This window comes from Hippocampus bargibanti, linkage group LG04 (assembly GCF_051943395.1).
Source record: "Hippocampus bargibanti isolate YZ-2025 linkage group LG04, ASM5194339v1, whole genome shotgun sequence".
Taxonomy (NCBI): domain Eukaryota; kingdom Metazoa; phylum Chordata; class Actinopteri; order Syngnathiformes; family Syngnathidae; genus Hippocampus; species Hippocampus bargibanti.
This window is the reverse complement of record NC_142737.1, coordinates 14,167,538-14,178,857: the sequence shown is the minus strand read 5'-3', so window position 1 is coordinate 14,178,857 and position 11,320 is coordinate 14,167,538. Positions and strand designations below refer to the sequence as shown.

Below are 11,320 nucleotides of genomic sequence, written 5' to 3'. Positions count from 1 at the left end.
AGGTGTGCTTGTGTTTTTAATGAGACCGCCATTGTGTTGCGGGTTTGAATGCAGTGAAAAGTTTAATCTTAGCATGTGATTAGTATCACCACGAGGATAGAAACTATAAGTGGATGAAATGGCAATGCCATTGAAAAAGGATGACAAAATTGCTGTTTTTTTGGGTCATCTGCAGACTGCATTACATGCTATCAGTGGCACAAAGCGCCACCTGGTTTAACCAAAGTGCAGTTTTGACTGCACCCCAAAAAAATAATAATACTCAATAGGGTTGAGATGAGATATGTAATGCGAATATCACATAAGCCTTTCCGATGGCCCCCCCCCCTTTTTTTGGTTGCTGCCTTCAGTTTAGTCTCATGGCAAAAAAACAAAACAAAACACCAGTGAGTTGAGATTGAATGACATTTATTTCAGGGCTACTCTTTTTTAGGCGTTCAAATGTACATCATGGGAAAACGTGTTTGGGTTTGAGCAACTCTGAGGGCTAAGTTTTTATTTCAAATAAATTTTTATTAAACACATGTTAACAGAACACAAGAAAGTATTAGTTTAAACAAACAATAATAAAAATGATGAATATGTTTAATCTTCAAGGGATTTTTGCACCTTCAACTTGAAGTCCTCTACCATCTTCTTAAGCTCCTGCACGGCCTTCTCATCGTCCTCCAAGGCCTTCGAGCAGCAGTGCTGCCTGTGGCTGAGAAGGTCCTTCAGACAATTCTGTGGCACAGCAGCAATGTGAACCAGAACTTATGACTATTGCCTCCACTTCCATGCGCGCTGAAAGGAGAAATGTCGACAAGAGTACGAGAGTTACCTCTGTGGATGACAAGTGATCTGTTGCTGTGGTGAATACACTCGTGAGGTTGTTGCATATCGTTCGTCTTTCTTCTGTGGTTTCCAGCAGAACCAGATGGTACCTCAATGACACAAATGGTAACATTTTAAGGGGGACATTCCTGAAAATTGACTTTTTAATGTTTGGTATACAAACATACAACTTGGGTCTCTTCTATTACCCCCCCCCCCCCACCCTAACTACCATGAGGTGGCGCACATATCCAGGGGTTCCCTTTAACATACATTACCTCTCTTATGCTGTTCAAAAATGAGGAGTGATTAATTGCCACGGCTTTTGCAGTTGGCCCCCTTGTGTCTTAAAGGGGGCCACATTCTAAAGTTAATAGGCCCGATTTAACTACATTGCCCAAGTATACAAAACTAAACCAAAATACATTCATTGGAGCATATTTCTAAATTGAAAATGAAAAAACAACATATTTGAGTAAAATCTATGTTTCCTAATATTTCAACAATTTTAATTCAACTCAAAGAATGTATTCATATATAAAATAAACACTTCCAATTTTCTTTAGGGACTACACAATCAATCCTGTGCTATTTTGATATTCTACGGTATTACAGAAAAGACAAAGAAAACACACTTAGCACAATGTTTAAGTGTCTCCTTAAATGTCTTTGCTTTCAAGATTTCCAATGTGCTGCAACAGCTCTGAAATCATTCCCATTATCTGCTAATTGTCACGACCCTCTGCAGACATTGGATTGTTTCTTAAAAAACAAGAATATGCTTGTTTGCTGCCCGTTTTTAATGTCTTTTACAGTTTTACTCCTGTTTTTCTCCATATTGCAACCATCCCCCATGTTCGGTGTAAATGATGCATTGCACCATGGCTAAATGAACGCCGATGGGGGCGTGGCTTCTCTGGCGGGAAACTTGCCCAAAGCGCTGCTCTTTGCCGACAGAGTCAAGAGAGACTGAAGGCTGGCCCCCTTTTCGCCACCCATGGAAGTGAAAATGGAGGAGCTATCCTCCATGGAGATGGAAAAGGAGGAAGGTTGCTATGACAACACGGAAGCCACCTCCAGTGACGACGGTGAGGTCAACAACAAAGGCGCCATCCGCAATGACGCTATCTATCCAGCTAGCTAGCTATCTATTAGCTAGCTGGTTAGCTGGCTGGTTAGCTAGCTAGCTGGCTATCTGTTAGCAGTCTAATAGCTAGCTTTTTATTTATTTGAGTTATTCCAGGTTGAGTGAACGCTGGCGCATGTGGCTGCCGCTGCTCACCCACAGAAAAACTGATCCAGTGACTGTAAAGTGACCTTGAGAGTTCTGAAAGGCGCTTAGAAATGAAATGGATTATTATTATTATTCAATTATCTCTTTCTGCAGTTTCTGGCAGATCACAGAAAAGCCAGAGATATCCTCGACCACGACTTTGGAATGCACTGAAAAAAATGCACGGTGATTTTGGCTCGATATCGGTAAGGCAAGATGGCAGACGACGAAAGCTAATACCTCTGATGGAAAACAAACACTTTTCGCTGTTTAATTACATTTGTTTCTTGAGCTATTTTAACAGAAGTATGTCAAATGTGGCGCAGATCATGTAGCAATATGCGCCAATCGTAATACAAGTGCGCCGGTGCTGGCGCAGTGGAATTACAAAGTAGCTCCAGGTGTTGTCAAAATGCGTAAATGGCGCAAGGGCGCGGCCCAGATGCATCCCTACAATGGATGTCACTCGTGTACCCAATTAAGTGTCCAACCCGCGAGCTACTCACTGTTGCTTCAGTGCCTTATTCTCCTGCATGGCTTCCTCATAACCCCAGTTGATCTTCTCCTCAAGAAGATTGTGATTGCTCTCCACCATTTCCACCTCTCTTGCCCACTCTTTGTCCTCTCTCTCCACCTCCTACACACACAGAAGGAGGGCACCGAATAGATGAGATGGGTAAGTGGCGTTTCTGTCAGTTCCGGATGGCAAATGTAATTTATACCTTCCGGCTGGCATCCCAGCGATCATCCACCTTGCGGATCTGCTCTCTCAGCTGCTTCAGGTCGTTTTCCTTGTCGAAGATGTTGGAGTTGACCTAGGGGAGGAACGGCGTAGTTTGTCATTCAAATCTGTTCCAGCTCAACCCCGCAACCACCTTTCCATCCATAAATTGTAATTTTTTGGTCACACCATATCGCTGTCCACCTCCGTTACAAACAAAGGAGTTTTATTCAACATACATCTTTAATTTGATTAATTTCCTCTGCTGCTATTACAGTTAATGTGTACCAATTATGACGCCTTCACGTGAGCACGCACAATGTCTTTTTCACCAACCAGGTCCGTTTCTTAACTCATTCACTGCCAGACGATGTGCAAAAATGTGTCCACTCCAGTGCCAGGGTTTTGGTCATTGTCACTCAAATTCCAAGACCCACAGAATATTGAGTTTTAGGATTACAGAAACATTCAATACAGCATAGGTAACTCTTGTGTCATCAGAAAAAAAGAGTTAATTCCTAAATTATGTGGGTCTGGAGTTATATGAGCTTGAAATGAGGGCAGCTGTCCAAAATCCAATGCAATACATACATATTGGTTTATACTACATAGCGCTTTAACAACAGCTGAAGATGCAACAAAGTGCTAACATGGAAAAAAAGGAAACACTGCCTCCCTGTGGAAGGGAAAAACATTGCCAGAGGTCTGACCAGCGCATTATCGACAGCCCCCGCGAGGAAAAAAACAAAACCAGTACACAATTTTCATCACCTGTTCACAAGAGTCCTCCAGGCTGAACTTGCTGTTGGCCAGTCGACAGCGATCCTCCTCCACGTCGTTGGTCAGCTTTCTCAAATGAGTCTATCACGCGACATAAAAAGCAGTTGATAGCAAAAGGAATCGAGACAAGAATATCACATGAGGAGATTTCCACCGAGTACCTGCGTCTGTGAGTTGAGATGAATGTTGGAAGGTCCAGATTCAAAGGGCCTGAGTTCAAAGTCATGGCCGCAGGCATTCTCCGCAGATATCGGTATCAGCTTTAGTTTGCGAGCCAGTTTGTGGTACTCGCCAAGCTTCAGCTCAGCCTGGATTGTTTATTGGAAAGGACAGCCACAATAAAAGCGATATAATTCCATCAGACATCTACTTGTAAAGCATCCTACCTCCCTTTGAGTCTTTGAAATGAGATCATTTCGGCGACAATTAAAGTTTGTCATCTTTGGGTGGAAATACCTTCTCTTTGACTTTGGCCAGCGCAATCTCTTCGCCCCACTTGCACTGCTGGGCATGTTCCCGAGACTGGGTGTGACTGTTGATGGCTTGCTGAAGCTCCCGCTGCTCCTGTTTGATCCGTTGTACGTCGGAGGGCTTGTACTTTTGGTTCCGCAGGACATTTTGCAGCTCGCTTTGCTCGAGTTTCAGAGACTCTTGAGTGCTGGCTGCAGACAAGAAAACAAAATGAGAAGAGTTCAATAAAATGTTCATTTATTCAAATGGGTAAAAGCACTTCGATGCATAGAGTGGAAGCTCTTTTCAATGTACAGCGTTTATGTTTCCGTCCGTATAATGTTCGCATTTCAAAGTCACAATTTCATGTGATTCATTTTCCATTTGACAATTTTGCTGACAATAACTTTGCTTTTGAACAAAATGTACAGTGCTGATTTTTTTTACATTTAAAACATTGGCGTCCGAATAAATGTTGCATCTTTGGTTTTATTTAATAAAAAATGTGTATTGTCATGCAATAATTGGAATTAAAATTTTGACTCAGCATGATTCCGTCTTGATATTAGTTTTACTCCCTGGTGCTTTCTACTGACTTTGTGACTGTATATGATACCTGTTCATGTTAAGCGCTTTGTTGTAGTTTCAGCTGTTAAGGCATTATATAAATCAATATTTATTGTATCTTTGGGACTGCTTTATTTCCTGTATATGATAACTCATTCACTGCCAGTCATGCAAAAATGTGTCATTCCGGTGCCAATGTTTTTGTCATTTTCACACAATTCCAGGACCCACAGAATATTGAGTTTTAGGACTACATAAACATTCAATGCAGCATAAGAAACCGAGACTCTTCTTTCATCAGAAAAAAAGAGTTCATTCCGTAATTATATGGGTTTGGAATTATTTTAGCTCGAAACGGGGGGAGCGGTACAAAAGGCTTATTGCTGCCCCTTGTGGGAGTGGAAAACATTGCACGACGTCTGACCAGCGCTTTATCAGCACCCCCCGCAAGAAAAGCCAAAACCCGAACAAATTCGGGAATGCCGCTCCACGTCATGCTTTTCAATTCCTGAATAAATTAGCATAAAACATCTTAGACTCTGTTCTTTCATCAGTAAAAAAAATGTTAATTCCTAAATGATATGGGTCTGGAGTTATAGGAGTTTGAAATAAAGGTGGCTGTCCAAAATACAATACAATACACACATATTGATTTATATAGTGTTTTAACAACATCTGAAGCTGTAACAAAGCACTAACATGGAAAAAGGGAAAATGCTGCCCCCTCGTAGAAGTGAAAAAACATTGCCAGAGATCTGAGCGCTTTATCGGCACCCCCAGCAAGAAAAACCAAAGCACGGACAAAATCGACAATGGCGCTCTACGTTATATTTTCAATTCCCGAATAAATTCGGGAATGGCAGTGAATGATTTAAGCACTTTGTTACAGCTTTAGTCGTTGTTAAAGCGCAATGTAAATCAATATGTATTGTAAATAAAAGACACAGGAATAACACAGGTCAACTGCACTGATATTGCACCTCCCTGCACCCTCATTAAATCCATTTGTCGAAAAAAAAGTGCTGCATGCCTCATAGAAGGCTGTTATGCTCCATGGGCCACTATATGAGGGAAGATGGTAAGTAACCAAAACAAGTGTTTTCTTTTACCAGCGCAATTCAGCTCCTCATCCAGCTCGGAGTACTTTTTCTCCTGATTTGCTTGGAAGGCTTCCACTTTGGCACAATAGTCACGCAGTTTCTGGAGGTCTGACTGCAGTTTCATCATTTCTGTTCTCTTGACCTGGAGACGGTCCTATCAGGGAATAAGGATACGTTTGCTGGTCATAAAATAAACAGCAAATGTGATTTGTGTCACCATTGCCCACAATTACACATTTGATTGGATGCTCTGCAGGAAATTTCGGTTTCACACAGTCACAATCAAATTCATCATGATAAAAAGAACCATTTGGTTTTCTTTCTCCAGTCGTTCAACTTCTTCCATCAGCATCTTGTGCTTCTGCTCCATGGCAACCAGCAGCTCTTCATCATAACGCCACATCTTCTCTGTGAAATCATGCACAAACACACTTAAATAAATGCACATTTGTATGGACAAACACAAAAAGCAGTACAGTATCACAACACAAAAAAATTAATGAGCGACGCAACAACACAGGCAATAAAATCTGATCGTTATGCCATCCTATTTCTCAAATTTAAAAGACAACCGACACCATGTTTTATTCCATAACTGACATCAGAACGTTTTATAGCATCTAAAATATCCAAAACGTGCAGGCTGATATTTTTAGTCAAATGCAAAACACCAATAAAAAGGACTGAAAGTGTCCCAAAACTGCCACAAAATGAGCTCGGAAGTGGGCAGATTCAGAAAGTCCCGCCCCCTTGTTCGTGACGTCACTATTGGTCACACACTGCCTTGCTCCAGAATCAAAACAATGGCTTCAAAGAGTTCAAATTGGGAGAAGATGCTTTCTTGTTACTCATCCAGTTATGAATATGATTCAAATAGTTCTGAAGAGGAAAGCATAAATGTTTGCAATCGACGAAAGAAGTCCTTCCGTATCAATTCGAGCCGTCTGGACTCCAATGTAGCTCCCAGAAAATGACCAAGATGGCGCACAAGCTCCGTTGGAAATGGCTGATTTGTCCGCTGGGAATTTGTGAACTGACACATTCGATGTGTGTTACCGCAATTGGCTGCGACACACAACGATTCACCATTGCGTTATTTATGTAGTTTTCCTTCTAATTTCGCCATCAACACGGATCAACGCGATGTTTTCAGACCAAACAAAGTACCCAAAATGCATTGTGTGTCGCTTTTTCGGTCACGGGCGTTCCCCCAATGACGTCACGTAGGGGATCGTCATCAACTTGAAAACAAGACTTCCTGAATATTCAGTCTTAAAACGTAAAATATAGCAGTGGAATATTTGTAAAATGCGCTCAGTAGAAGTCATTTGATTTGATTTTATAAATTATGGACACAACGTGTCGGTTGTCCTTTAACTGCTTCAAATGCAGCTTACTCAATTCAGAGATGAAGGCCTCGTCGTCCTCCTCATAGGTGTCCTCGCCCTGCATGAATTTGGTGTATGTGGTTGCTGTGTAGTCCAGAAAAAGCTGCAGACGGAAGAATGTTTTGAATGAAATAAGCACACCCACGCAGTACAGATGTTATCAGGAAGTTTGTTAGTTCACGTCCCGATTCCAACTCATCCACAATCACAATGAAAACATTGTCAATGTAAATCAAAGTACCCTATTGTAATCTGCGTTGTCATCAATGTTGTCGCTTCCTTCGCAGAAGTTGCTGAAGAGCAGATCCTGCTGGTTCAGGTTCATGTGCACCTGGCGACATGACAGAAAGTCATTATAAGTGCCTCGCATGCTGGGTCCGAGAGGACAGTAATTTCATCTGTGCTGTATGTCATGCATATTAGCATATTTGACAATAAAGCTGACTTTGACAGAAGCGGGCCATCTCAAATTTCAATTTTGAATGACTCAAGCAACATTTATTTTGTTGTACTTTTTTAAATGTAACTGCTCACCTTGACATTGTCAATTAACCACACAAGGGCACCCAATGCCTGAGGCCATGTGTGGGGGGCTCCCACTGAATACATGGAGCTCTTGGACAGAACAAACGGATATCTGAAAGACAAATAGTGAGAGGAGCCCGCGATGAGAAGAAAGGAGCGTCAGCGCAGAGCGCCGATGCGTATGTGGAACTGTCGCGGCTTGGAATTGAAGCGGATTTATGTTGGACAGTGGCAATCTCGTTTTGTCAATGGATACTACAGCTCCGTGTTTGCTTTGAAAACTTCGCCTGTAGCAGATGTGCACATTCCACTATGACATCTCTGATCCACAGGTGAAAGGAGGCTTTGATCCTCTCCTCTTTTATCTAGAACTGCTTCGTGTAATAAAGTGTTTGTCTTGTACTCAAACATCATAGAGTACATGGGGAAAGTCGTTAAGATTGCACAACTGTCCATGTTTATGTTCTAGTTGTGTTTATTATTTTGCTTAATGTTGACTCTTATGTGAAGCACTTTGTTATAGCTGCAGCTGTTGTAAAAGCGCTATATAAATTAGGGTGTATTGTATCTACTCCCATATTTCAAAACCATGCATGACAGTTTATAGAACACTCTAAATTGCCTCTAGGTGTGAGTGTGGATGGTTGTTTGTCTATGTGTGATGTGCAATTGGCTGGGTGTCAGGGTGTCCCTAAAGAGTTTGGTGGTTCTCTTTAATCATAATGCGGGCCGTGCCTGTGCAGGTCTCTGCGAGTCTCTATGAATCCGTGTGATTCTGTCTGAGTCTGTCCCTGCGAAGGCTACTTATATACGCATTTGCATGCGTGGGAAATGCGTCAGGCTGTCGCACTTGAAAGACATCAAAAGTGCAGACTTGAAAGACTTTGAAAGCCGCACTTCAAAGGTCAGTGCTGCGGTGCGCACGTGTGACGCCACATCCCCTCCAAGACAGGTGGGTTAGGCAGACTACACTTGAAGGACTTTGTTCAGTAATGTGGGCAATGTAATTTGTTTTCGTTTACTTCTGAAGGTTGTTACCTATCATTTTTGTAAATTATTTGTGTGGTTGCTTGTCTGAAGTACTGAGTTACCTTAAATGTACATAAAATGTGCTATTCGTAATGTGCAGCATATAAAGCTGCCCTTCTTTGTCTAATGAGTACGAGCACTATGGGATATGTTGTTCTGAGGGGAATATCTTTTCCATATACTCCCATGCAATTTATATAACAGAGAAAGTAATTTAAAGCAAACAGGATATTTTGTCACCTGAGCGACTTAAGGAGAGCTGGAACTTCCTCCTCCACTTTGGAGCTGGGCATTTCAAAAGTGGGATCCAGTTGACGATAGATGAACTCAAAGAGCTTGACAAACTCCTTGGTGGATGGTGACTGAAGCGTCTTGGCTGCCACATTGTATCCGTGCTCTGTCAAGAACTAAATCAAAACAAAAAAGAATTAATTATGTAAGTGATCCAAAGTTTTAGCTTTGCATAAAAAAAGAGTTCTGATTTTAGTGGGTGTGTCTCAACCACAGACTGTGCAGGAACATGGATAATGAGCAGTAGGAGATCTACATTACAACACCAAAATCTAACAATTGAACGCAGGGTTAAGAACTTCATGTTCGTGTCTTGCCATTAAATTTGGGAGGTTCCACTAAACTAGAGGATACTGGATCCAAATATTGCCCAGGGGTCTTAACATTTTTGTGACATTCATTTGTCAAACTATCCCAAAGATCAAGAATTAAAATATTGATGCAGCGAAACCAACCTCATGCAGCTGTCTGATGCACTGCTGAACAAAGGCTTTGTCGTGCAGAGGCCGTGTATCTTTGAGTTTCTCTGGTCCCCCAAAGCCATAAATGGAGCTGCTTCGTGGCATACTCGCTCCACTTGTGCTGCACTCAACAACAACAAAAAAATACTACCTGTACAATACTGTACACAGAATGTCCCAAAAGTCAATATATACAGTAAAGTCTCGTTATATCGATATCGGATATATCGATAGTCCCGGTTATATCGATACTATTTCTATGCACGCACGGAGAAAATTACATGCAAACAGGGTCGGATATATCGATAGTCCCGGTTATATCGATATTTTTTCGGACTCCCTTGAATATCGATATAACGAGACTCTACTGTGTGTGTGTGTGTATATATATATATATATATACACATACCTGCAAGAATATTCATTCCATTATACATAGTGGAAAAACATGGTTTATAGCAGTGTTATTGTTCACATACCGTTGACCGAAGAAGCTTTTCTGCCGGTCAGATGTCTGTGACAGTGGTTTGGATATGCTGAGCTTTCCCATTGAAGGCTTTTCACTGTCAATTAAAACAAAGCAATTTAAATGTGATTTCTAAACTTAAAAAAATAGCTGCCAGGACAACATTCTGAGCAAAATAACAATGTTTGTGGTGGCCAAGACAAACAAATTTAACAACAAAAGAGGATTGTAAACCGTGACATTTTCTTTGACAGTGTTCATGGTAATCAAATAGCTGACTTAAAGTCTCACGTTTCAACAACAGAAAAAAAAAAAATCACAAATGGAAAAATTAGCAGTCGAACGTGATAACCGAGGTTGAGACGAAAATAGTGAAGATTTTATATTTAATGACTGTAAATAATTTGGGATGGATTGTGTTTGTACTTATGTTTTGAATACAACACATTTTGACATGATTTGCAATGAATGTGGGGGAAGTTGATGCAAGGTAATACGAGGGAGATCTTGTTTACAAATGTAAAAATAAAGCAAAAAAAGAAGACGTGTCTTTACTAATGACAATAGAATGCAGTTGCTTTTTGAGAACAGTATGGGATTTTATAAAACAAAAAAATGTGATTATATTAAACTAAAATGTAAAATGTGTTATTCTCATTTTGCAATGACAATACATTCTGATGATAATTTTTGAGAAGAAAATAACACGAGGTTTTATTTTAACGCCCGTTTGCTCATGCAGTTTTTAACAACAATGAACCAACCTGCGGGGTGTTGTGTACGCAGTGCTCATCCTGTTGGAATCATGCACTCGCATGGGCAGCTCAGACAGCCTGCTTGCGGCTCTGCTGTTGGCTCTGCTCATTCTTCCTCTGGCCACAAAAGTCACATATACGTACAAATAAAAGAACATGTTCAATGTGTTACATGATGAATACTAGACGCAAACAGAAACAGCACGTTAAACTCAGTTTGATCTATTTGTGGTTCAAACTGTATTTGATGTATACTACATACGTACATTGATTCGCACTGACATCGTTATTATGTTAATTTTGCTCAGCCCTCTTGGTCAAAACACCATTCAATGATCAAATTTAAAAAGAGTTGGTGGTTAGATCCGATACATACCGTTCCATTTGTATCCTTTTTGAACAAGGGGCAAAATAATCACACTGAAAAATAAAATCGCAAAACCCGCCAACACAATTCAAAATGGCTGCCACGTGACATCTTCGCAGTAAGGCAAGTCAATTGGTTCAAAAAGAAAATAAACGCGGCGAAACGTAATTAAAAACGGTATTTGAAACTGATTGCATACACTTACAGGATGCATGAAGTTGGAGAGAAGTATGTTGATTTAATATTAAAATTGTTTTCAGCTTGTACTTCGATAAGTGTAGCTACGTTTAAATGTACTGTCGTTAATTTCATTTTTAGGGAAGGAAAGGTGTTC

At 40.8% G+C, this 11,320-nt stretch overlaps 1 protein-coding gene across 1 annotated transcript; it reads right to left on the bottom strand.

Moving 5' to 3' along the window:
- Positions 1-492: 492 nt before the first annotated feature.
- ndc80 (NDC80 kinetochore complex component) lies at positions 493-11,020 on the bottom strand. The gene is made up of 17 exons (XM_088995478.1): positions 10,996-11,020; positions 10,629-10,736; positions 9,878-9,961; positions 9,393-9,519; positions 8,887-9,053; positions 7,627-7,729; positions 7,334-7,423; positions 7,102-7,195; positions 6,012-6,112; positions 5,714-5,858; positions 4,044-4,249; positions 3,749-3,895; positions 3,579-3,668; positions 2,809-2,901; positions 2,593-2,723; positions 821-923; positions 493-723 (listed from the first exon to the last, which is right to left on the bottom strand). The coding sequence occupies exons 1-17, from the start codon at positions 11,001-11,003 to the stop codon at positions 586-588; spliced, it is 1,935 nt and encodes a 644-aa protein (XP_088851604.1). The 5' UTR covers positions 11,004-11,020; the 3' UTR covers positions 493-585.
- Between the last annotated feature and the right edge of the window lie 300 nt (positions 11,021-11,320).